This window comes from Hemicordylus capensis, chromosome 3 (assembly GCF_027244095.1).
Source record: "Hemicordylus capensis ecotype Gifberg chromosome 3, rHemCap1.1.pri, whole genome shotgun sequence".
Classification (NCBI taxonomy): domain Eukaryota; kingdom Metazoa; phylum Chordata; class Lepidosauria; order Squamata; family Cordylidae; genus Hemicordylus; species Hemicordylus capensis.
In genome coordinates this window covers 66,840,114-66,867,170 of record NC_069659.1, presented here as the reverse complement: position 1 = coordinate 66,867,170, position 27,057 = coordinate 66,840,114, and the positions used below count along the sequence as shown (strand labels likewise).

General features: G+C 45.4%; 2 protein-coding genes across 4 annotated transcripts in view; one reads left to right on the top strand and one right to left on the bottom strand.

The window, feature by feature from the left end:
* The window catches only part of LOC128350762 (T-lymphocyte activation antigen CD80-like), a 107,971-nt gene extending 105,393 nt beyond the window's left edge, over positions 1-2,578 (bottom strand). Inside the window, exon 1 of the mRNA XM_053309425.1 lies at positions 2,556-2,578. The gene's annotated coding sequence lies outside the window, so the exon portion shown is untranslated. The remainder of the gene's footprint in view (positions 1-2,555) is intronic.
* Positions 1,404-27,057, top strand: ADPRH (ADP-ribosylarginine hydrolase). 3 transcript variants are annotated; one of them, XM_053309423.1, is made up of 4 exons: positions 1,404-1,760; positions 9,632-9,947; positions 23,838-24,198; positions 26,519-27,057. In XM_053309423.1, exons 2-4 carry the CDS (start codon positions 9,635-9,637, stop codon positions 26,916-26,918), a joined length of 1,074 nt encoding a protein of 357 aa, XP_053165398.1. In that variant the 5' UTR covers positions 1,404-1,760; positions 9,632-9,634; the 3' UTR covers positions 26,919-27,057. The 3 variants fall into 3 exon arrangements, with proteins under 3 accessions (XP_053165398.1, XP_053165396.1, XP_053165395.1); XM_053309421.1 differs by having other exon boundaries at positions 1,405-1,756; XM_053309420.1 differs by lacking the exon at positions 1,404-1,760 and adding an exon at positions 1,802-1,957.

Genomic DNA, 27,057 nt, shown 5'->3' with positions numbered 1-27,057 from the left:
GCAATCTTCTGCTTGGTACTCAAGCATTTCCCCGCTGCGCCACTTAAGGTGGAACCTGTACATAGACCCCTTCAAATGCAAGAACAGGAAGAAACTGTATTGCTGACGGTGCTTTCAACATAACATGTGAATAACTGTACTTACATGCACTGTGCATAGACTGTACAAGTGTTGAATGTAACATGTGAAAAGTGCTTTAGAAACTGAGATGGTTTTTCTGTCATGCCAAAATTGGTCCACCCCGCCATACTGCTTAGTATCTATCCTGAAGAGATGGTTCTGGACAATTCAAAAACTTGCTGACTACTTTGTGATATTTAGGTTGGTCTTAACAACTTTATTACCCTACTTTGGCATTTGGAAATAAGCCACGCCGCCTCGCCCGGCTTCCCCCGCCGCCTCTGCCCTCCCCTGCCGTCTTATCCCGGCCAGTCCCACCGCCTCCTCTGGCCGAGGTGGCGGCTCCGATGCCGCCTCACCCGGCTTCCCCCACTGCCTCCTCCTGGCTGGGCCCACCGCCTCCTCTGGCCATAGCGGTGGCTCTGCCGCCATCCCGCCCGGCTTCCCCCGCCGCCTCCACCTTCTCCGGCCTCCCCTGCTGCCTTCTCCCGGCCGGGCCCACCGCCTGCTGTGGCCGAGGCGGCGGCTCCGACGCCGCCTCGCCCGGCTTCCCCCACTCCCTCCGCCTTCTCCGGCCTCCCCCGCCGCCTTCTCCCGGCCAGGCCCACCGCCTGCTTTGCTGCCGCCTTGCCTGGCTTCCCCCTCTGCCTCCTCGCCTCGGCCGGCCAGGCCCGCCGTCTTGGCTCCTCGGCCTGTTGCAGTCACTGCCAGGCCAGGCCCTCCAGCGGCCATGGCCGCTGCCACCAGCATTCTCCATCCCCAACCCAAAAAAGACAGGGACGCAGGTACCCTACCATTATTATTACATTTATATCCCGCTCTTCCTCCAAGGAGCCCAGAGCGGTGTACTACATACTTGAGTTTCTCCTGACAACAACCCTGTGAAGTAGGTTAGGCTGAGAGAGAAGTGACTGGCCCAGAGTCACCCAGCTAGTATCATGGCTGAATGGTTGAATTATATAGGATAGGATTCCCTCTCCTTTCCTAGCACTTCTTGAAGGGACTTTCCATCACCTTCCTGTATTAAGCTCTCAAGCGTTTTAAACAGATTTTTTTTGGTGGGGGTGAATTAGCAATGTTTTTGCCCGGAGGGGCTTACCAGTCTCTCTCCCCCCCCCCAGGCTGGGGCTACCAGCCCTCCCTCGAGCTTCAGGCGCCACGGCTATCCACGGCTTCCTCTCAACAACTTTACTGCTGTCAGCATGACGCCCTGCCGTCACGGCACCGGCTACACATTTGGAGCACGCGCTCTTTGCGCCCAGCAGCAGCAACGCCGCGCCCCCGCCTTGCCCGGTTGCAAGAAAGCTCCGGAGGCAGCAGGAAAGCGGGGCAGAAACACGTGGTCACATGATGCCCGGCCCCGCCTTCCCTGTGCTCTCCCTCTTGCACCACCACCACCACCACCTCGAAGAACCGCCATCAACAAGCCAACCAACTTAACTACTGTACTTAAGATTAAGAGCTGCCGGCCAGTCATCCGGGCCTTTCCCAATCATATGGCTGGAAAAGCAGCCGCTCTCCTTTCTCGGCCAGCTGACTAGCTGCCCGCTGTCGTCAGGAGGGCGGCTCCCGGGTTCTGGCCTTCTAGGGGATTTCCTGCTGCGGTTCGTCTCGAGCGACACGACGAAACTAAACTGCAAGTACTTTGCCCCGCTTAAGGGCTTTAAATAAATAAATGGGGGGGGGGGGAGGAACAAACCGTCAGCCAGAGCCCAAAATGCGCAGAAGCCCATCCTGTATGTCAGCCTTTTGGATTCTGTTCGGGCTGCCCCCCCAGTCCTCTTGCCCGGCTAATCGCAGCACGCTGACCAGCCTTTGGAAGGGTTGCCCGGCGGAAGTAAGTCCCACAGGTTGCAGACAGTGGGGTTTACTCGCAAGAAAGCGTTTCACTTTCTAGGACTGTCGCAGCAGCAGGGGTGTAGCTAGAATTGAGCGGAAAAGTTCAAATAACCCGCCCCCCCACTGCACTCCTCCCTCTTTTTCTTCATTATCTCCCCACTCCAAGCAGCCTCCGCGGAGAGGGGCGAACACAGGCCCCCTCTCCCCTAGTTATGCCCTGGGCTGCCGCCGTAGCTACAGTGTATTCCTAAGCATGTTTAGGCGGCAGAAGGACGCCCTCTGTGCTACTCGCTCCGTATTGTGTGTGTTTAGCAAGTGCCTTAATTGTCTGCAAATCGAATCAAGATGTCCCGCTGTTCGGTTTTTTTGTTGGTTTTTTAAAAAAAAAATTACAGGTTTTCAGTCCGAAGTTGTATGTGATGCTGCCTCAGTAAGTCTTGCTGAGTTCAGTAAGATTTACTCCCAAGAAAGAGTGCATGGGGTTGTAAGCTTTATTTATAAAAGGATGAGTCGGGAAGAATACGGAAGAGAGGTGTTAATGACGGCAAGCCCATTAGAGAGAGCCTTTCGCTTTCGTTTTAACACACTGGACTTACTTGCTGGGGTGCAAGTTTCTTCAGTCCCTCGTGGAATCAAGAGATTGCTTTAGAATCTGAGATCCAGGAATCGACAGCCCAGAGTAGCTTAGTGCATCTTCCTGCAGGTCCTGGAGTCTAGTGAAGTGAGGAAGAAATGTTTAAATCAGGACAACAAACATTTCAAAATGCCAGACAAAGAAAGCAAGGGTGAGATGTATCCCCTGTTTAACAAGGGCAACGGGCTTGGCTAGACTCCCATCCTCTGGGAACTGGTGAGGCCTTGGAGGGGTGTTACTCTGCTCGGAATAGAGGAGCTTGGCTGACCCTGTACACTGAACTCAGCAAGACTTACTGAGGTAGCATCACATACAACAGTCTGTAAGATCTCATCGTTTAGCCAGACATGTTGTGCAACATAAAAGTCCCATTCATTTATTATGTTTGACACCCATACGATCTGTATGCACAAAGGCCGTGTTGGAGGATACCTTAACAGTCAACTCAGAAAGCGGACGCACCCAAACATCTTGTGTGGAAGATGTCCTGATGCCCTCCTGCATGTTCCTTTATCATAGGAACATAGGAAGCTGCCTTATATTGAGTCAGATGATTGGTCCATCTAGCTCAGTATTGTTTCCGTACACAGACTGGCAGCAGCCTCTTCAAGGTTGCAGGCAGGTGTCCTCCCTGGTGTCTCCTAACTTGGAGATGCCAGGGAGGGAACTTGGGACCTTCTGCATTCAAGCATGCAGGTGCTCTTTCCAGAGCGGCCCCAACATCTTACAGTGTTCCCACATGTAGTCTCCCATTTAAATGAAAACCAGGTTGGACCCTGCTTAGCAAAAGGGACAATTCCTGCTTGCTCCCACAAAACTAGCTCTCCTTATTTATTTATCATTTTTATACCTGATATGTACATCTCTAGGCAGTATACAAATTTTAGTATTAAAAACCACAGATTAAAATACATAACAATATAAAACAAATTATTAAAATTAATTCTAATTAAAAGCTTGTGAGAACAGGAGAGTCTTGAGGGTCTTCCTGAAAACAAACAGAAGGAGATGCTCTAATTCCAGCAGGAAGCATATTTCAAAGCCCTGGGGCAGCCACAGAGAAAGCCTGGTCCTAAGTTGCCATGAGTCAAGCTGGAGGCAACTGTAACCAGACCTCTCTAGAAGATCATAAAAGGTGGCAGGGTTCATGACAAAGGAGGAACTCTCTTAAATAGCCTGGACCCAACCCGATAAGGGCTTTGTAGGTAATAACCAGCACTTTGTATTTCACCTGGAAAAATAGCGACAGACAGTGCATTTTTTTCAAAACCAGTTTTACATGCTCCCTTCGTGTTGTCCCAAAAACCAATCTGGCTGCTGCGTTCTGCACCAATTGTTTCCAGACTACGTACAAAGGCAGCCTCATGTAGAGCGCATTACAGTAGTCATGCCTGGAGGTTACCAGCATATGTACCACTGTTTTAAGGTCATTCACCTCTCAAAATGGACGTAGCTGATGTATCGGCCGAAGCTGATAAAAAGTGCTCCTGGCCACTACCTCAACCTGAGAAACCAGGGAGAGCTTTGGGTCCAGGAGCACTCCCAAGCTACAAACCTGATTTTCAGTGGGAGTGTAACCCCATCCAGAACAACCAAATCTAAACCATATTTCGGGTCCTGACCCCCACCCACCACTGTCAGTACCTCTATCTTATTTGGATTGAACTTCAGTTCATTATCCCGCATCCAGCCAATTACTGCCTCCAGGCAGCCATTTAGGGAAGATATGCCATTTCCTGATGAGGTTGACATGGAGAAATCAATATGCTGATGACACCCAGATTTACAGCACCCAGCACCAAACCTCCTGATGATCTCTCCCAGCGGTTTAAAGAGCATTGGAGACAGTATAGAGCCTTGTGGAACTCCACACTTCAGTTCTCGCTTTGCAGAACAACAGTCTCCAAGTGACACCATCTGGAATCTATCAGAGAGGTAGGAGTGGAACCACTGTAAAACAGTGCCACCCAATCCCACCTCCCTCAGGCAGTCTAGAAGGATACAAGGTTGATGGTATCGAAAGCCGCAGAGAGATCCAAAAGGATCAGCAGAGTCACTCTCCCTCTGTCAGTAGCCAGTTGGAGATCATCCATCACGCCGAGCAAGGCAGTTTCAACCCCATAGCCCACACAAAAGCCAGTCTGAAATGGGTCTAGATAATCTGTATAATCCAAAACTGCCTGGACCCGAGAGGCCACCACCGGCTTAATCACCCTGCCCTACCATGGAAGGTTAGAAACAGGTCTGTAATTGGCTAACTCTGAGGGATCCAATTCCTGTTTCTTCAAAAGTGGTCTAATAATAGCCTCCTCAAGACAAGGAGGCATCCTGCCCTCCCTCAGAGAAGCATTTATAATATTTACCAGACCCTTTCTGATATGATTATCAGATGAGATAAGCCAAGTTGGGCAAGGGTCAACAGAACAGATTGTAGGACACACAGTCCGAAGCAGTTTGTGTACTTCCTCAGGAGTCACAAATTGAAAATGATCCAATCTAATCCCATAAGAGGAGTTGTTGGACACTTCCACAGTAGACTCTGCAGTAACTGTGGAATCCAGCTCAGCCTGAATGCGAGAGATTTTATCTGCAAAAAAAGTCGTTAAAGATGTCACAGCAACTGACCAAGGGTTCCAAGTTTAAATTCGAGGGGGAGGGGGTACATACTAGTCCCCTCTCAACCCTAGATGACGCAGCTGGACATGAATTTGCGGAAGCAATGCGGGCAGAAGAGAACTGCTTCTTTGCTGCCCGCACTGCCAGAGTATAGGTCTTCAAATGTGCTCTGTGTTGTACCCGATCAGACTTGCACCGAGTCTTCCTCCACTTGTGCTCTAGTCGTCTACCTCGCTGCTTCAGCTCCCATAGTTCATCCAAATACCATGGGGCTGTCTTTAAAGCCAGTCGGAGAGGACACTTAAGAGAGATTGTGTCTACTGTTCTAGTGAGTTCAGTATCCCGTGTTTGCACCAGAGCACTAGCAGAGCCCTGGTCCCTTTTTAAGCCCCCAGACCCTACCTCTCACGTAGGCTTCTGGAGCCTGGCAGCTTGGACAGCCCCCACACAGTTGCAGCTCGTCAGGGCAATTGGACTGTGGCTGCAGCCAGCACAGGATCAGCAGATGGGCTTTCTCCTTGGGCTGTAATGCAGCCATTTGGATGAACAGCATACTCTAAAGCCATAAAGTGGCGTGCTACGAGGGCATCAGGATGTCTTCCACACAAGACGTCCTGGCAGGCATGTTCACACCCCTTTCTGATTGTGTCAGCCAGTAAGGTATCATTCAAACTGACCCATGGATCTGTATGTAAATACAGATATATATTCATGGATTGGGCTGTTTCAGATAAGTCGTCTGCCGGTACAACCACACACACTAAGGCTATGCATGCTCCGTGAATGCATGTATCCTCCTCCCTTTGACATGCTGGAATGCCTTTCCCTATTATTTTTATTATTTGGACATTTAAAAATTACTATTTGGGCATTTCGCCCAAACCACTTCCTTACATTTGCTACAAATATTAGTTTAAGCTAGAATTTGCAGTACACATAGGGGACAGTTCGGAAATCCCCCCCTCCTTGTGATTAACCAGTGATGCCCAAAGATGGGAAATGGGGGCGAAGGATATACATCCTCATTGTGTGCACGTGTCCTTATGTGTGCAGTTGGACTGGCAGGTGAAGTATCATTCAAACCGGCCCATTATGTTAAATGCATTACATTATGTACATGAAATAGAATGTCTGAATAAGGCTACAAATGTGAAGGGTTAAACTAGAGTGTTAAAATACACTTTTCCTGGGTTGGTTATTCAGGGCCAAACTACATGTGAAGCAGGAGATTGTATCTCTTCGCCATTTTTTTTTTTTTTTAAACTAAAGCCTTGTCTACATAGGTCTGCAGCAGAATGAGTCGGGTAGTGTGGACCATACCACTTGAGGCTGCAGGAAGGGGGATATGCTTTTTGAATACCCCTGCATGTTTGTTTAAAAAACCCCAATAACAACCAAGTGAAAACAGCAGCAAAAACAAAACCCTGGACACATCCTGAAGGCAGGGTTTAGTTTAGCTTGCTCTCTACCATGCTAGTTTTATTAAATATATAAATATACCACTCTTCATGTTGTCCCCAACCTGCCATTTCACCCTCATCTGGGAACAATGCAAGTACCTTCGGATTGTTTTTCTAACTTGAGCTGTGTGCATACTTCCTTGGGAACAAATTCGTAGAGAAGCTGTTATAAGAGCTAGTTAACATGAAATGTGTTTGAGGGATTTCTAAGTATCATGAGGAGGAACTGGGCACTCTCTGGTACAGGGGAAAGCTATAGCATTTAGATTGTTTTAATGAAAGGCGGTATAAAAATAAATAAATAAATAGTCTTGTCCCGCAGATCTCGGTAAACCATTCTCTGAGATTAGAAACATAGGAAATGGCCTTATACAGAGTGGGACCATTGGTCCATCTGTGTAGACAATACAGAGCTAGATGGACCAATGGTCTGATCTGGTATAAGGCAGCTTCCTATGTTCCTAGCTCAGTATTGTCCACAGAGACTGGCAGTAGCCTTTCCAAGGTTGCAGGCAGGAGTCTTTCTCAGCCTTATCTTGGAGATGCCAGGGAGGGAATTTAGGACCTTCTGCATGCAAGCATGCAGATGCTCTTCCTAGAGTGGCCCCATCCCTTGAGGGGAATATCTTGCAGTACTCACACATGTCTCCCATTCAAATGCAAACCAGGGTGGGCTCTGCTTAGCAAAGGGGACAATTTATGCTTGTTACCACAAGACCAGCTTTACCTCTAAATTTAGAATTAGAGGTGGTCTTGTCATCTCAGAGACTGGATTTCCTACCCTAGTTACTTTGGTTTCAAAGAACAGGCATCTATTCTGATGATGTTGAAAGAGATCTATTGCTAGTGGAACAAAGCTGGATTCTGGTGGGTCTTCTCATTAACAACAGTTCGAAACTAAATAAACTGATAGATAATAGCTCCAGAAACCTTTGTTGCTACTTCTCTATTGTGATTTCCCCTGCTAACTGGGCAAAGAGGCACCTTTTACCTTGGTGATTCTCTTTATTTAGCAGGGGGAGAGTAACTGGCCCTATTCACCCCCAGCACAGTACTTCCAGTGACTGTTACTGGTGTCTGTCTTAAGTTTCTTTTTAGAATGTGAGCCCTTTGGGGACAGGGAGCCATCTTATTTGTTTGTTATTTCTCTTTGTAAACCGCCCTGAGCCATTTTTGGAAGGGTGGTATAGAAATCAAATTATTTTTATTTATTTATTTATTTATTACATATATAGCATCAACACTATGGTTGTGATGTCACTACAACTGAATTGATGCCTGTGTGTAACTGCATTCATTTGTCACCTGTTATCCCTCTTTCTATATTCCAGTGGTCTTCCTTGCAAGGCCCTGCAGTGGTGGCGCCCAGCAACCCTAAGTGTGGGCCTCTGATGACTTGTTTATTGGGTCTGTGTGTGAAGCTTCAAGCAAAGCTGAATCTCTGCCCAGTTCTCTGGCACCATGCAGAAATTATCATTCTCACCATGCAGTGCTGTACTTTACCCAGCAGTGGGGGAACTCTTTTAAGGGAAATGGAGTCCCTCAAGCCCCTGCACCATCTTGGGAGGTGTGCACACGATGATGGGAAATGTAGCCCTTATTTATTTATTTATTTATTTGATTTGATTTTTATACCGCCCTTCCAAAATGGCTCAGGACAGTTCCCAGTGCTTTCCCCCATAGAGCTCTTAAGAGAGGGCTCCCTCTTTCTCTCAATGGCCTCACAGCACTGAGAAGAGCACAATACTGTGCAGAGGTCAGCACAGTGGGAAATGGCTTGCAGATTAGAGTCCCCCCCAAATGTCCCCCACATGAAAAATAGTGAAGATCGCTGCTCTATTCCTTTCTTCTCATCTGCCAGTTGTCCCCCTCATCCCCCCCCACTCCACTGTTCAAATGTATATTGTAAGCTCAAGGCCTGTGTTTATCTTGGTGTGTAGAATGACATGTAGATGTCCCCTGCTAACTGAGCAAAGAGACACCTTGTAAAATTGGTAATTCTCTTTATTTAGCAGGGGGAGAGCAACTGGCCCTATCCATCCCCAGCACAGCATCCCTCCAGTGGCTGTTGCTGGTGTCTAACTTATGTTTCTTTTTTAGATTGTGAGCCCTTTTGGGACAGGGAGCCATTTTGTTTGTTTATATCTATGTAAACCGCTTTGGGTACTTTGTTGAAAAGCGGTATATAAATGTTTGGCGTATTTGTATACATAGAAGCTCCACAAAAATAATAATAGTTGGGAGACATGGGAGTAGAACTGTCTCCTTCACAGAACCAAAAAGCACTTTCAACTTAATTATCAAAGCTAATATAATTTACAAACTGACACCATCTTGTGTGGAGACCAGTATTCCACAAGTGCTGGTTTTGCCCCTGAAAATACCTATTATATTTATAGCACTTATGAAGTACTGGAATCTACACAAGAGTCTGTCATTGTGCAGATTAGATTCAAAGTGAGTTTGTGACAGCCGGGAATGAAACTGTAAATTTGCTTTTAGCAAATTTCAGAACTTCTTAGGGCTTGGAAAAATCATTCTTGCATGTCTTCTAAGCATAGTCATCGCCCAGTCATGGTCACCTCCCAGAGCCTTTGGATGGGGTGATTTATAAATGTAATAAATAAATGAATAAATACATAAATAAAAGTCTAGCATTTGAAAAAAGATTTTTACACACACATGCATGTGATCATTTTAAAAATAGATATTTTCAATGTATATGGTCTGCAGGCAGACTAGTGCTAGGTTTTGCCTTTGCAGTCGCACAAGAACCTTTGTGTCACCTACCCCGAAACACGAATGAGAGTGGCTGGTGGGCTGGGCTGAAACCTGTTTAATAAAATGATGGAAGTTTGTGCATTTTAAAGGGAGAGCAATAGGGATTTAAGCATATTACAGTTTTAACCTTTTTAAAAAATAGGTGGTGTAATTTATCTCAATCCATCTGTTTTGGGTTCAGATCATGTGTTCAGGCCTGCAAGAGAACTATGTGGCAGCGATGGTCCTGAGTGCGGTTGGAGATGCCCTGGGCTTTTACAATGGCAAATGGGAATTTGAAACCGATGGTGAGGAGATTCACCATCAGCTGGCTGCAATGGGAGGTGTGGACAAGATCAGTGTGGCGGACTGGAAGGTCAGCGATGATACCGTCATGCATTTGGCTACAGCCGAAGCCTTGGCAGCAGCTGGGCAAAACCCTAATTTGACTCACCTGTATTCTCTCATTGCAAAGAACTACAAGGATTGTATGCGTGACATGGAAGGGAGAGCTCCAGGTAATCTTTTGTGAATGTTTGCATGCAATTGTATTTCTCAAGTGCATTGTTGTGTCTTTGGACTGAAACTTGACTCTTTTCAGTGTTTTTTCCTGTCTTCTGTTCTGTCTTTATGGTACCTTCTGAACTAACACTAAAGAGTATTTTGGTCAGCTGCTTTCTCCAGTTAGGAGAAGAAGGTGAATAGAGTAGGGGTTGAAAAACAGTCTCCCCAAACTCTGCAGCATTTGTTCACATGGTCTTCTTCCTTGCTCTGTCTTAGGGTGAGTTACAATATTCTGGTATCTCAATTTAAGCTTATACCCACCTTGTGAAGTAGGGTTAGGATGAGAGTTGGTGAAATTCCCCTCACAGCTTTAAGATCTCAACTGAGACTTGATGCTGGGTTTCTCATATTCGCATCCAGTTCCCTATTCAGGTTCATCTTACCACATATAGTCTGGTGCAGACAGCAGGGGTAACAGAGTACGGTCCCTCTGATCCTTAGACTGTAGTCAGTCACTTCCTTTTCTTGTCCAGCAGCTTTTCCTCTTCAGTAGGCCATCATGCTTTCCCCACTTACAGAAACTTTCAGCTATCCAGACTTGCTAGAGAACACACATTGTTTAGGAGCTAGTATACCACAGTCCATTCCTGTTTCGTCAAACAGATAATTCAAATTCAATAAAACCTCACAGAATGAAGACTTAACTTCTGTAAGCCCCTTCCCAGGTATTTACTTGTTACAAAAAAGTTTTCTGTGAAAAGAATCAATACATTTCTTTGTTTAGAGAAATTTGTCATAACATTTTAGAGTTGGAAGGGAACATAGGAAGCCACCTTCTACTGAGTCAGACCACTGGTCCATCTAGCTCAGTATTGTCTACATAGACTGGTGGTAGCTTCTCCAAGGTTGCAGGCAGGAGTCTCTCTCAGCCCTGACTTGGAGATGCCAGGGAGGGAACTTGGGACCTTATGCATGGAAGCATGCAGATGCTTTTCCCAGAGTGACCCCATCCCCTGAGGGGAATATCTTGCAGTGCTTACACATTCAAATGCAAACCAGAGTAGACTCTGCTATGCAAAGGGTGACAATTCATGCTTGCTACCACAAGACCAGTTCTCCTCCCATGTCTCCCAAGGGACTTCAGAGCTCTTTTAGTCAATGCCCTGCACAATGCATAAGTATTACAGCATCCCTAACAGATGGCCATCCAACCATCTTGAAAACCTTCAGTGATGGAGAGCCCACCACCACATGAGACATGTTGTTCTACTGTTGAAAAACTCTTATGATGAGGAAATGCCTCCTAATGTCTAGGTTAAATCTGTTTTCTTGCAGTTAAAATCCATTGGTCATTGGACTGGAGAATCTAATTTCAAAATGTTTTGCTCCTAACACCGATTTGGAGAAGAGCTGCAAACGGGTATTTTCTTATCATGAAGCTGTGGAACCACTTTAATCCTAAAGCCATGTTCTAGTTATATCCCTTTTTTTAGGACGAGCCCAAACGACACAAAGAGGCAGATCTCACGATCGGTGAGATCCGCCATAACAGGGTTAGCAGAGAGAGCGGGCTTAGCCTGCTCTCTCCGCAGACGATCATCCAGTCTGCCCTGGGCAGCTGGATCGGCTGCTCACATGACTGCCAGCTCCATTATGGAGCTGGCGGGGGCTTGGGAGTTCGGAGGCTGTGCGGCCCCCGGAAGTTCCAGCATGCGCTGCTCAAGTGCTCAGAGTATGCTGGAGAGACCCCCAAGCCAGGAAGCTGCTTTTTAGCCTCCCAGTTGGTGGTCTGCTCGTGAGTTGCCGCAGTGGGGCAACACACGATCTGGAAACCCTGGTTAGTGGAGCACTCGGGGAGGTCTTTGAAAGCAGGTTACTGATTTTTGGTTGTCGTGAGAATAGCCTCAATATATTGAACTTCTAGGCTTTGGGGTCTTTCATTATTTATTATTTCACTTGTTTAAAATATTTATATCCCACTGTTCCAGTGCACTGCTGCTTGGAGCACCTGACCGACAATAAAACTAATATAAAATTCAGTTAAAAACTAGTTTTGTAAACTTTGTAAACTAGAAACAAAGAATGAAAACTAAAATGCCTCACTAAAAAGATGGATTCGTTTTATTAGTTTTAAGTGATTCTTTAAACCCTGAGGAAAGGAGCATAGGTAGGCTCATCTGTGAGGGCATTCTAAAGCCAAAGGGCCACAACTGAAAAAGCTCTTGCTCTGGTCCCTGTTAACTGGATCTCAGAAAATGGTGGCACTGCAAGCGGGTCCTGAAATGGAGAATGGAGGGCTCTGGCAGGTTCATATGGACAGATGCGGTCTGACAGATACTTGACCCCAAGCCATGTCAAAACCAGCACTTTAGAATCTAGCCCGGAAACATACTGGTTACCAGTGAAGCTCGCACAATATGGGTGTAATACTCGTGAAGCGTTAGTGTTCACTAGCATACTTGCAGCAACATTCTGAACCAATGGCAGCTTCCAAACCATTTTTAAGAGCAGCCCCATCAGGGGCGTAACTATAATAGGGCAAGGGGAGACATTTGTCTGGTGGCCCACTGCCTTGGGGGCCCCCCCAGAGGCAAGTCACATGACTGACTCCCCCAGCCACGCACCCGCCTGGGCTTCCTTCAGTTGAATGTATCCTCCCAAATTGTTGTGAGTGTTAAGTCCGGGTGGGGGCGCATTTTAAAATCTTGTCCCTGGGCTCACTCCAGCCTTGCTACACCCCTGAGCTCCATGTGGAGCACATGGCAGTAATCCAATTTGGATGTTGCCAGTACATGAGTGACTGAGGTCAGATCTGACTTTTCCAAGTAGGGTTGCAGCTGGCACACCTCCACTACCTGCATCAGGTCCAGGTATACCCATAAGTATACTCCTAAGCTGCAAACTTTGTCTCTCAGGGGGAGTGTGATCCATCTAAGATCAGATTTACTTTAAGAACATTTTAACGGGCTAGATCAGGGTTAGCCAATCTGAGGCCCACTAGCTACTATTGGACCACAACTCCCATAATCCCTGGCTGTTGACTGTTGTGACTGGAATTGGTGGGAGTTGTAATAGACTCAGCTATAAAGCCTCAGTTTGACCTTCCCTGGACCATGTTTTTGTTTTTTGTTTTAAAGTGGAAATGATTGGGAGGTGGGCCTGGTGAAATGGCCTTTGGTGCTTGAAGGACAAGAGGAACACTCCACCACCCCTGCTGTCTACATCAGGCTTGATGTCTTGGTGGGCAACAAGTTGAACATGAACCAGCTGCTAAAAGAGCAAAGTTAATGATTCTGCATTAACAGAATCATATTGTCCAGATTATGAGAGAAGGAAGTGTTCTGCTCTATTCTGTGCTGGACAGATCTCTCTTGAAATACTGTGTCCAATTCTGGGTGCTGCATTTTAATGGGAATGTAGAATGTTGACAAACTGGAATGGGTTCAGAGAATGGCAGCAAAGATGATGCAGGGTCTGGGAACCAAGCTCTCTGAGGAACAGTAGAAGGAGCTCTGTTCAACAGTGGAACTGTCTGCCTTGTGAAATGGTAGGCTCTCTGTCCCTGGAGATTTTCAAACAGGGTCTGGACAGGACTCTGTCAGACTGTAGTGGTTAGTTCCCTGTGCTGAGCTAGAGGACAGCCAAGGATACTTCCAGCTCTAAAATGATATGAATCTATATTCTATGGTAAGGTGAGTTAAGACAGAGTAGTGGAGGGAGAATTGGGTTTTATTGACCCAGGGTCAAATAAAAGTCTAAATGAAATTCTGAAATCTTAAGAACATAAGAACAGCCCTGCTGGATCAGGCATAAGGCCCATCTAGTCCAGCATCCTGTTTCACACAGTGGCCCACCAGATGCCTCTGGGGAGCCCACAGGCAAGAGGTATGTGCATGCCCTCTTTCCTGCTGTGGCTCTCGTGCAACTGGTTTTGAGAGGCATCGTGCCTCTGTGGCTGGAGATGGCCCACATCTACCAGACTAGTAGCCATTGATAGACCTGTCCACCATGAATTTGTCTAAGCCCCTTTTAAAGCCATCCAAGCTGGTGGCCATCACCACATCCCATGGCAAAGAATTCCATAGATTAATTATGTGCTATGTGAAAAAGCACTTCCTCTTGTCAGTCCTAAAATTCCTGACCTTCATCCCAGAGGTGCTGGGTGTAGCCTGAGATCAGTGTCTAGCACTTAGTGAGATTGAGCAGCTTGAGTGTACAGAATTCCGCCTATCTTTTTATAAGATGCAGACCTTTGGGGGCCATTTTGCCGGGCACAGCTCCTCCCACCCTTTTTGCTTTTCTTGCCATCCAGCCTGATAGAGAATTCTGAAGAACTCACAAGCTAGCTGCTCAAGACTTTGTGTCATGTTTATTAGTCCTATATAAAGCTAGAATCCCCCCACCTCATATGGATCAATATGGATACCTAAAACATTTTATGGATATTAACTTACATTCTCTCCTTTGATTGCATCTATAGTTCAACACTTCAGTTACTAGAATGAGAAATCTGGGGAAAGGCATTTATTCATAGTTGGTGCAAGTTTTGATCTGCATGTAGGAGCTTTTAAACAAAAGAGACAAGCGTGTCAAAGATAAGCACCTCAAAATGTGACTTGTGTGTTCAAAAGTAAGATGACTGAATAATTGCTTGCAAGGTAATACCATATTCTCTGCAAAGGAGTATTGTGGTCCATAAGGATGCTAAACTCAACACAGACAATTAAACACAACTAAATTCCCCCCCCCCCCATTGCCATTGATTTAAGTCCATCTTGGAAGCCACGAGACCATTTCAGAACTCCAGTTGGGTCAGTAGGACTCATTGGGCAAGTAGGTGAGGTTGCTCCCACATTACCTGTTTTGTATGGACTTACTGGAGGACATCCAGACTAATGTTGTGCTGTTGCTGTGGGGGAGCAGTGGTTTTCATTGATCTCCCCCTCCCTCTGAAACCCACCATGCCTCTGGAAAATATGTCCCTGAGGATGGTGGTGGTTGTTACTATTTCAAAGACCAGCAGAGGAGGCAGGGAGGCTCAGGAGTTCAGAGTTCATTCAGGAGTTCATTGTCTGGGATGGCTCAGGAGTTCGTAGAGGCCATGACAACTATGGGCCTATCCCAAGTGTCTTGGGACTGACGCATATTGCTGGTCACCCAATTGATCTGGTCTTTCACTCTGAACAGCATGGTGTTCCATGGGTGGGGACTCCAGTGCTTTCCCCATTGTCATGGACAGACCACCCTCTGGTTAAGGTTGAACTCACGACCACGCCCCACCTCCGTAGGGCTGGAGGGCCCATTAGGATGATCCACCCAAGAAGGTTATTGGATCCAATAGGATTCCAAGACACCTTGGAGGGATTTAATGTTGGCTCTGCTGGTGATCTTGCAACATTCTGGTGGAGAATTGGAAAAATCAACTCCCCAGGGCAGTGGACACGATCGCTCCTAACCATCCTGCTTCGAAACTGGCCTCTTGGTATACGGAAGAACTACAGGGGCTGAAGTGGCGAGGTAGAAGGCTAGAGCACAAGTGGAGAAAGACTCGACTCTAATCTGACAGATTACTACATAGAGTGCATTTGAAGATTTATGCTCAGGCAATACGTGTGGCAAAGAAGTGATTATTTTCCTCCAATATCACATCTGCAAGTTCATGTTCAGGGTTGTGAAGGGGCTAATGTGCGTCCCTTCCCCCTTGAATTGGTACTTGGAACCAAAATTACCCTCTGTGATGTTTTTAATGAGTCTTTTGTGGACTCATCTTGTATTCAGGCTGACTTAGATTCAAACTCCACAATTGTTACAGAGTCTGATGCCAAGATGTCCAGCAGCTCGTCTTATGTGATGACCGTGGATCAGTTTGTTTGTGACTCCTGAGGATGTAGACAAGTTGCTCGGAATGGTGTGGCCTACCACCTGTCCTCTTGACCTTGCCCGACATGGCTTATACTATGTGGCAGAGAAGTTGTTGTAGAGGGCCTGGTAGATATTATAAATGCTTCTCTGAGGGAGGGCAGGAAGCCTCTTTGTCTTAAGGAGGCAATCATTAGACCACTTCTGACGAAGCCTGCCTTGGATCCATCAGAGTTAAGCAACTACAGGCCTGTCTCCAACCTTCCATGGCTGTGCAAGGTAATTGAGAAGGTGGTAGCCTCCCAGCTTCATGTGGTCTTGGAGGAAACTGATTATCTAGACCCATTTCAAACTGGCTTTTGGGTGGGCTATGCAGTGGAGACTCTCTTGGTCGGCCTGATGAATGATCTCCAATTGGGAATTGACAGTGTGACTCTGTTGGTCCTTTTGGATCTCTTGGGGGCTTTTGATAATATTGACCATAGTATCTTTCTGGAATGTCTGAGGGGATTGTGGGTGGGAGGCATTGCTTTGCAGTGGTTCCGCTCCTACCTCATGGACAGGTTCCAAATGGTGTCTCTTGGAGACTATTGTTCTTTAAAATCTGAATTTTCCTGTGGTGTCCCTCAGGGCTCCTTATTGTCTGATGTTGTTTAACATCTACGTGAAACCGTTGGGAGAGATCATCATGGGATTTGGTGCAGGGTGTTATCAATATGCTGATGACACCCAGATCTATTTCTCCATGTCAAACTCATTGGGAGAAGGCATAACCTCCTTAAATGCCTACCTGGAAGCAGTAATGGGCTGGATGAGGGATAACAAACTGAGGCTGAATCCAGATAAGATGGAGGTACTTATTGTGCGGGGTCGGAATTGAGGAGACTATTTTGATCTGCCGGTTCTGGATGGAGTCATCTGTAAAGAACAGGTATGCAGTCTGGGGGTGCTTCTGGATCCGAACCTCTCCCTGGTGTCCCATGTTGAGGCAATGGCAAGAGGTGCTTTTTATCTGCTTTGGCTGATACGCCAGCTGCGTCCATTTCTTGAGATGAACGACCTCAATATGGTGGTACATATGCTGGTAACCTCTAGGCTGGATTACTACAATGTGCTCTATGTGGGGCTGCCTTTGTACATAGACCGGAAACTTCAGCTGGTCCAGAATGTAGCAGCCAGGTTGGTCTCTGGGTCCTCTAGGAGAGACCATATTATTCCTATGTTGAAAGAACTACAGTGGCTGCCTATATGTTTCCAGTCAAAATACAAGGTGATGGTTATTACCTATAAAGCCGTAAAGAGCTTAGGCCTTAGATATTTAAGATAATGTCTTCTTCACCATGAGCCCCACCGCCTGTTAAGATCATCCAGAGTGGTTCGCCTGTGGCTGTCACCATCTCATTTAATGGCTACTCGGGAACAGGCCTTCTTTGTTGTTGCCCCTGGACTTTGGAATGCGCTCCCTGTTGAAAGAAGAGGCTCCCCATCTCTGGCAACCTTTAAAAAGGCACTGAAGATACATTTATTCACCCAGGCTTTTAATTAAAGCTATGGTTTTAAATTTTAATGTTGGTTTTAAATGATTTTAATAGCTAATTGATTTAAATTCTTTTTATTTTGTTGTAAACCACCCTGAGCCATTTTTGGAAGGGTGGTATATTAAATAAAAAATAAATACTACTACTTATTATTTTTATATTTATAAAATATTTATTATTATTTATTTACACAGTCAGACAGGTATTATTGACTGGTTTGTTTTATCCAGACATCGAGTCCTTCCCAAGGACCTGGGATGGCTGAATTTTATTGTCGATGTTGTTGTTGTTATAGATATCGTCGTAGAATTTAGGCTGTTCCGAGTAAAGTTGCTTTTTGTAATTGGCTGATGGTGATTTCTGTGGCCCCTATGGTGGTTGTGGTGGTGATATTATTAATTGTTATTATTATTATTATTATTATTTAATATTTTATATGAGGGTTGTGCAATCCTTAGGGATGTATCTTTCAGGAGGTATACTGGGCTTCAGAGGGAAGGGGAGACTGGCAAATATTGTCCCTCTCGCACAGCACCAATCTTCAGGATGTCAATTGCCATCCTTTCATTGGCTATGACAGTGTTCCAGATGCTTTCTCTGCCAAAGAGGTGTATTCCACTTCTTTCCCTGTTGACCTCCCATCCTCTTTAAAGACCTGATTTCTGCTGCTGCTTCTTTTTTTTAGCCCACTTTGTTTAAGGAAAGGAAAGTAATCTTATGAGATCTCCCAGCTTGCGCTCTCTCTCTCTCTCTCTGTGTCCTTAATAAGTTTGCAATGCCTGGATTGATTTGAGCCAAATTTGGTACTGTTGCAGGGACACATAGGGTCATCTCAACAGCATAATTTGTGATGATGCCAGCCACCCCAGTTCAAGATGGTGGACACGTGAACATTTGAGGTACAAGTGGGCTAACTTGTGGACCGCCTAACTGATTTGAACCTAATTTGCTACAGTTGTAGGGACACCTCAGTGGCATAGTTTGTGATTATATTGTCCACCCCAATTCAAGATGGCGGATTCATTAACATTTGAGGCATAATTGGAACTTATTTGAACTCAATTTGCTACAGCTGTAGAGACACATAAGGACACCTCAACTGCATAGTTCGTGGTAGTGTCATCCACCCCAATTCAAGATGGCGTAAGTGCGAACGTTTGAGGCAGCAGTTGGTTATTATCAATTAAGATTATAGTGAAAGGAAAGTAGGCAGATTAATTCTTACCAGAACTTTTTGTTTAATCATTGCAACACACTAACAATTGACCTGACTGCAATACTGCGTTTGCATGTCTTCCTCTATTACATTAATAGTCTGTGGTAGGTTTTTTTTTAAAAAAATCAGTACTTCCTTATTACTATAAAGTGCAAGTACAGGAATAAGTCATTCTTTACGTCCATACACTCATGAGAGCTCCAAGCTGTGGGAGGCTGGGGGGCTTTCTGTTTTGCTGAGCTGCAGAGAGGCTAGCAGAGCAGTGAGCCGTTGCATTACCTTGCAAGCCCCTCCAAGGCTCAGTGTAGTGAGGTGGGGGAATCCCCTCTTCTAGGGGAATATAGAATCCCTTTTCCTTGCATTGATCCTCTGAGACATTTGTGAGGCAAGTGAGGGGAATTTCCCTCGTCTGTGAGAAGGTAAGGGGGGACCCCCCCTCATTTGCTCTGATCCTCCAAGAGGCCTGCGAAGCAGGGAGATAGTACAGTTCTTCACACATTATGTTGAACACAGGTACAGTAGTACCCTTCCATGCATTTGAGGGGTGTGTGCCCAGGTTCACTTTTAGAATGAATGCTGCAGGTACCGTCATTCCGATGCAACCATGTATGAATGTATAGTTGTCTGTACACTCTTAAAACATAAGCCTGATTCAAAGCCAATTCACATGATATATTCAACACTCATACGAGTGTACCACATACACAGGTATAGTCATTTACATGTTATGTTGAATGCAGGTACAAAAGTACACTATCTGTACCATGAATCTGAAGGGCCTATTTCCAGGTTTTAACATGAACACACACACACACGTACAAGTGCAGACATCTGTATGCTTGTACAGCATAATGTCTGAATTGAGTTTTAGACATTATCCAGAAGCCATGCTGTAGCTGTGTACAGTGGGACAAAGCGGGAGGAAGTTCTGCTCCCACTACGTCAATCACCTGCCACGCATGGTTTCGACAGGTCTTGTCTGGAGAAGGAAAAGCCCTCCCTGTGACAGCGGCACATCCATGATTGCAAGGGTAGATCAAACCACCCTCGCATCATGGATGTGCCTGCCATCACAGGGAGGGCTCTTCAGACAAGCCCTGCCATAACCATGAGTGACGTGGTGGGAGCGGAACTTCCTCTCCACCTCACCGTACATGGCTACAGTGGGCCTTTTTAATAAAGGAGGTTATAATGTCAGAACAAGGCCACTTCTGCCTTTGCAAACCTCTCCCTCAGCTCAATGGGATTGGAAGCTGTAGGGGCACAATGGTGTAGTTACGGTAGTGATGATGTCATCCACCCCAATTCAAAATGATGGAAGCGCTATTAGAATGAACCAATGTAAATGTTTTTACATTATCATTATTGTAATTTTGCTGTAGCTTACAAATGAAGTGGCTTTTTTTTTTTAAAAAAAAGGCCTAAGACAGCAAAAAGTATAGATGTGATGGATTTACTTACACACACACACACACACACACACACACACACACACACACACACTTTACCTTTCTGCACACCCCTCCCTCCTCTTCAGAGATGCCCCTTGAATGAACCTCTTTCCATGGTCAAGGAAACGTTTTTGCTTTCTCCTGAGTTTCTTATAATATTTTTATGAGATTTTTTTTTTAATGACTGACAAGTGGTCCCCCCCCACCCCAAATCATTGTTTTTCAATAGGCAGCATTCAGGCTTTGTTCTTTCAGTGCGGGAATGGACAATGACAATCGGGACATAGCTCCATATCAGGTGCTGACTGGAAGTACAACTGTCATTCCTCATCCATCCAATTGCAGAACAAGAATGCTGGGGCACTGGTGAAGGGCTCTAGTGTGGAAAGAACCCTTGTTAGTTGCTTGCCATTTCTCTCCTGTCACTCTACCCTGTTTCTTCAAAGCTTTAACTGAGCAGTAATCATAGAGCATGTGAGTAGGTATGTTCGTGTGCAGACACACAGACACAGAGAAAATAAAAGTATTTGAGCACATGCAAAGGTAGAAAATTAGGCATCTGGGCAAGTCCTATGTACCTTGAGAAAAAGAGTAAAACACAAAACCTGTTCCGGTGAAACTGGGGTAAATGAGAAGATTTGAGGTGCTGGGTGAGAGTGGTTAAGGCCAGGCATGTGCTCTGAGCTGGGACATCCCCTGTTCTAATTTCAGCTCAGCCATGTTCTCATGCGGGCAAGCCCCAGATTTTTGGCCTTTAATATGGGGGTAATAATAGTGGCCTCCCAATATAACTCAATTGTCCGAGATTATTGAGCTTATATACAGAACCTCATGAGGAAAAGTGCTCCATAAATGTTATGACCCTTTAGACTTTCAAAAAGTCATCTTGGTATCATTGGTGCAGGGTGTTTGGGTGTGCGCGTGCACACATGCTGATGGCATTTTCACAGCGGGCAGAGTCTTTTGGAACTCTAAAAATTAAAATCTAGCTGTCTGTCCTCTCATAATACTTCCCCCCAAAGAGGCTCATAGTTATGTGGGGTTTTGTGCAGCAGAGTCCCTCACTCAGACTTTGCCACTTGTGCTGAAACCTGCAAACCCCCATTGAGGTTGGAAGGATCGTTACAGTACCCAGTAGCTTGTGGGTGTTGAGGGCATTGATTTAAAACACCTAATAATCCAAAATTCCTCCTTTTGGAAGTTCCCTAAAATTAACTATAAATTTTGTCAATTGGGGAACTTGCAAAAGCAGCCAAAGATGGATGATCAAAACTTGTGCCATTCAAATGACTTAAGAATCTGTTTTGGTTGGTTTTTCCTGCATATCCAATTTAACCTTATGAACCTGAGATATGCAAATTAACTGTTGGGTTGAACATGAGAGAAAATGCTTGCACAAGTGAAACCTTGAATAATACATTCATCTGATCTAAAATATGCTTTTCTTGCACTAAGTTTATTATATACTCCATTAGTGGTGGTGCTTGAGTATCCTATGAAAGGGATACCAGGCAGATACATGCAAAACATTTGGTATATAAATTTAACAATAAAATAAAATATAAACCCCAACTGTGCCATGGCCACTTTATTGAAGTTGAGGATGTGGTATCTCTCAGCTGATGGGAGCTGGAATTTAAGAAGTGTCCTGATAAGTCGAACCAATCTAGTCCAGCATCATATTTCCAAGAGTGGCCAAGCTCGAAAGCAGGGCAGAAATTCAGCAGTGCCTGCCCCCCCAATATTCATGCCTAGTTAGAGACAGAGATTCTGGTTAACCATAATGGCTACAACCAAAATATATCCATTCTCCATGCGTTTGTCTGTTGCCTTTAAAAAAAAAGAATTTGGAGGAGGAGAGCTGGCCTTGTGGTAGCAAGCATGACTTGTCCCCTTTTGCTAAGCAGGGTCTGCCCTGGTTTGCATTTGAATTGGAGACTACATGTGAGCACTGTAAGATATTCTCGTCAGGGGATGGCGCTGCTCTGGGGAAAGCATTTGCATGCAGAAGGTACCAAGTTCTGTCCCTGGGCTCTGCAGATAGGGCTGAGAGAGACTCCTGCCTGCAGTCTTGGAGAAGCTGCTGCTTGAACCACTCTGCAAACTGGCTACTAGGAACCATTGGCTCAGTTCCTTTAAGTAATGTTTGTTAGAAAGACCATCTTTGTTAGAAACCACTTTTATTTGTTTTAAAAGTGAAACTTTCAATATGATCCTTGAAGGTTTGTGAATTGATTAAGCCTTGTGATTTGTGAGACAGCCGAAGCTAATGGCGCTAGGATTCGATTCTCCTTGCCAGCGGGAGCCATATGCCAGTTTGTAAATATTGGCAGGGTCTTAGATTGTTCATAGTGTCCACGCTGTTGTTCACACCTCGTAAGACACCCTAGTGGCTTTATCCGAGGTCTATGTATATTTTCTGAAGCAAGGGTACTTCCTGAAGCTCAAAAGGAACCCTTTCTACAAGCAGAGGGACACCCCAACCATGGTAGTGTTCTAATTACACCATGCAGTCTGCTTGCACTTCTGCCCTGGTATAGATTAGGGATGGGTTTCTTGCATTTCCCTTGCTTCCGTGGTGCAACATTTATGTAGAGAAAAATTGCCAGAAGAGATTCCATGCAGGAACCTGTACAGGGACAACAGGGTTGAAACACAGAATGAGGCCTTATACTAGATCAGACCATTGATCCATCTAGCATAGTATAGTGGTTAGAGTGTTGGACTAGGACCGGGAAGACCCGAGTTCAAATCCCCATCCAACCATGAAACTCACTGGGTGACTCTGGGCCAGTCATATCTCTCAGCCTAACCTACCTCACAGGGTTGTTGTGAGGATAAAAACCACAGAGGATTAAAACCACAGAGCTATGGCTTTAAGGGTGTGCAAGTAAACATTGTGTCATACTTCAGGGAGGCTATCAAGGGTGCTGCTTGGTGCAAAACTGATAATAGTTGTATATTTCACAGTGGGCAGGGGAGCCAATTTCAGTTTATGTGCTGGGCATTATTTAATCTGGAAGTGGCCCTGAAGGATGAATACTGCTCATATATGCACACATAAGAGTTGTGGCAGTGAAGAAAGGTGACCCAGTTTTGTGCTTGCCAGGGGTGTCTATTTGAACGTGCCACCTTTCCTCACCAATATACAATACAATGCGAATATTTATATACCGCTTTTCAACTAAAGTTTCCAAAGTGGTTTACACAAATATAAATTAATAAATATCCATCATTGGGAGCTCCAGATTATAGACAGTAGGAAAAGTGATTTCCCCTACCCCAAACTTTGCACCTGAGTGACCTCCTCCTTTCTTATTAACCTTCCCATTCGTGGTGATTTGCTCCAGGACCCCTCTTTACCTGAGGTATTTCTGAAGCAGATCCTTTTCCAAGTAGCACCAAGGTTTGGAACTTCTTCTCCAGGAGAAGTACATCTGTTTCCACAAACCTGGCCTTGCCGGCAGCAAGTAAATATATATTTGGGTTTCTCTGGCCAGCTGTTCTGAGGTTTGTTTCTTTGGAGTAGACAGAATACTATAATTATGCTGCTGCTTCTTTATTGTTATTGCTATTTGATGGTATGCTTTTGTCACCTACCTTGAGCTGCTTTGGCATAAAATGGAAAAATACAAAAAACAAAACCATAACACAAATAAATCCACCCTCAGGAAATGTCTGCCTTGCAAGCATGAAGAGATGGAGCGAAAGCACTCCTGGTCAACTAGAGCTGTTCTGTGGGTGGATGGTTTTGTTGAGGAAACTTAAAGCATAGGCTGACTTAAATTGTAAACAATTGGACAATTTGTGCAAGGTTTCTGTTTTTTCTATACTATATAGGTGGTACTTGCGTTCAAGGTGCACTGCATCTGAAACCAGAAGTGCCAGATGGCTGGAAAATTCCCTTCAATGCAAGAGGAGGAGGATGTGGAGCCGCCATGAGGTCAATGTGTATTGGACTGCGGTTTCGTCACCCGGAAGAGCTGGACAACTTGATTGCGGTCAGCATAGAGAGTGGCCGAATGACTCACCACCATCCAACAGGCTACCTTGGATCCCTTGCTTCTGCACTGTTCACTTCTTATGCTGTCAATCGCAAGCCACCTCACGAGTGGGGGAAAGGGTTGATGGAGGTGCTGCCAATGGCTAAAGCTTATATTGAGAAGGCAGGCAGCTTTGTGGAAGAGAACTTGGAAGCATGGTGAGTGGTTAAGCACTCTCTTGATGGTGCTAAGGGGTATATGATAAATCAAAATACAGTTATAGTGTTGAGCATGTATGTAGTGCATCTCGTTTTGGTACCTGAGATGACTACTTCTGCACGGGCGGGGAAGAAAATAGGGAATGCATACAGGTGGACCTCACTATATGCAGTGCCGCTATTCACAGTTCCGCATATCCACAGTCCCAAAATAGGCACCCGACCCTGGCATACGTGGAACACAAAGGGTTAAGTTCTGCATATCCAGGGTGTTGGCGCAGCTGGAAATGATCTCTGAGGTCATTTATGGCCACGATTTTGGGTGCAGGAGCCATTTCGTGGCTCATTTAAAACACACACACACATCTCCTCCACCCGTAATTTTTCTCAGAAAAGTGACCAATTTGGGACTTGGAGCATTTTTTGCCCTTTCCCCCAGCCAGCAGGAACCTACTCCCCCATTCCCACTGTCGCAATATCCCGCTATCCACGGTTCTGATATCCACGGTTCCCCAATATACTGGAGCCCCCGTGGATAACGGAGTTCATCTGTGCTGACTTAAAGTTCTAAAATATTGACTCACACACACACACACCCCTCTCCATTGGGGCAAGCACTGAGGCAGCACTAGTCTTGAACTCTTCAGAATCACTGGTGCTTCTCCCATAGTAGTGATGCTTTGGATGTCATCTAAAATGATAACGTAAGATAAAATCATTTCACATCTAATTATAGGAAGCTACCTTATACCAAGTCAGACTGTTAAGCAGAAAGTTTTTGGTTTACTGAATTTGATATTGTTTAGTGGTCATGTGTGGGGAGGTAACTTTAAAAAGGAACATATTGCTATATGATGTGTCCTTTAGGTCAGTGTTTCTCAACCACCGGTCCCTGGACCGCTGCCGGTCCCCGAAGGCTTGAGTGCCGGTCCCTGACTGGGAGTCAACCCGCCCCAAACTGAAATCAAGGCACTCACTTCCTCAATTTTGCACATGGCACGGAAGAGGAAGAGTATCACGGAGGCATGGGACCCTTCTTGTGCCTTGCCTCCATGTGCTGCTGAGATCTTCCTACAGCTATCTTATTCCCTATCTTTACAGCTTCAAACTGTATGCGGTGCGGGGGCATGGAGGAAAAAGTATGGCAGTGGGCGCCACTTGAAGGGCTGGTGGTTCTTGCATGCTCATTATTTGCAGCCAAAGGTTGGTTGATTGAAACCCAGCTGCCTGTTGTGGTCAAGGCGCCTTGAGAGGGAACGCTGTTTCCCTCTTGCATCAGTGGGGCTTGCTTGTATGTTGTTTTCATTGGCCCCATGTAGCTTTTGAATTTTTCTAATGGCCCAACATACCCTCTCCACTGAGTAATCAGAAGCACCTCCACCCCCACCCCGCACATACTGAAGACATACTGGAGACAAATTTGTTCACCCAGGCTTTTAGATTCAGGGGTTCTCAACCTTGGGTACCCAGACATTGGTGGACTTCTACTCCCATAATCCCCAGCCATAATGGCCAAATGCCATTGTTGTTGGGGGTTATGGGAGTTTAACTGAGAGACCCAAGGTTAAGAACCCCTAATATTCCATGTTTGCAAAAGATTCCAAATTTAATTATTTTAATGCTTATATTATTTTCATTCTAAACTGCCCAGAGATGCATGTTTGGGGCAGTATAGAAGTCTGATAGAGAGATAGATAGACAGACTTGAAACCCCTTTACTAACTGCTGGTCCGGGAAACTGCGCATGAAGAATGTAGCGGTCCTTGAAACTCTGCACGAAGAATTTAGCGGTCCTTGACTCCAAAAAGTTTGAGAAACACTGCTTTAGGTGATATGACTTTTGGGGGGATTTTTGGCACATATATTGCATTAAAAAATCCTATATGGTAGGCAAATTGGTAAGAAAAAAGTAAGGGGACTACTGGTGGTTGCTTGGGGAGGTTGAAAGGAAGGACACTAATAGCATTTGGGCTCTACAGCCTATGGCAGCTTCTGATGTCCCTATGTACTGAGAGACTTCCACAACAACATTGTGGTATGATTTGGGAAAGCACCCCCTACAGGCCACCGAGTGCATGTGAGAGCATGTCTCTTGGTCTATAGGCATTTCCAAGCACTTCTTGGTACACTTTAGAAATACTGTCCCCAGTACTAATGTAGAAGGTTTTTATATTCTAGCTTATGGGACAGTTGGTTTTTAATATAAAATCCAAGATAGTGCGATATACATACCCACATTTCCCTAAGCCCACTACTGTGCATACTCTTTTCTGACTTACGATCTTGACAGAAACCTTTGATTTCTTTTTATATTTCATAGGAACTACTTTGAAAACCAGTGGAACAAGTACTTAGAAACCAGAGGCATTTCAGATGGGGTCTCTCCTCCTTCCTTCCCTGCAGTGTATGGTGTGAAAGAGAGAGATGAATTCTATACTTCTCTGAGTTTCTCTGGTTGGGGAGGCAGCAGTGGCCATGATGCTCCCATGATTGCTTACGATGCTTACCTTGGTTCTGGGAATTGGACTGAACTAGCCCATAAGGGTTTCTTCCATGGTGGGGATAGCGACTCTACCGCGGCCATTGCTGCATGTTGGTGGGGAGCAATGCATGGTTTCAAAGGGGTCAGCACCACTAACTATAAGAAACTGGAGTACAGAAACCGATTGGAGAAAGTAGCTGGGGAACTCTATCACCTCAGCATGACTGCAGAGCGATGAAATGGCACTTGGGCATTGGTAGGATAAGAGCGGAGACATATAATTCACTAATAAGCTCTGCTACCGTTCATCTTGATCAAGGCTGCAACGTCTTAAATCAGAGATTTAAATACAGTAAAATAAAAGGGTTTTCTTACAA

Excerpts from the sequence above, each read along its gene's own strand:
- ADPRH (XM_053309420.1), top strand. The coding sequence starts at position 1,838 with ATGCGCAGAAGCCCATCCTGTATGTCAGCCTTTTGGATTCTGTTCGGG. Across the intron at positions 1,958-9,631 it reads GGAAGGGTTGCCCGGCGGAA|ATCATGTGTTCAGGCCTGCA; the intron begins GTAAGTCCCACA and ends TTTTGGGTTCAG. Across the intron at positions 24,199-26,518 it reads GAAGAGAACTTGGAAGCATG|GAACTACTTTGAAAACCAGT; the intron begins GTGAGTGGTTAA and ends TATATTTCATAG.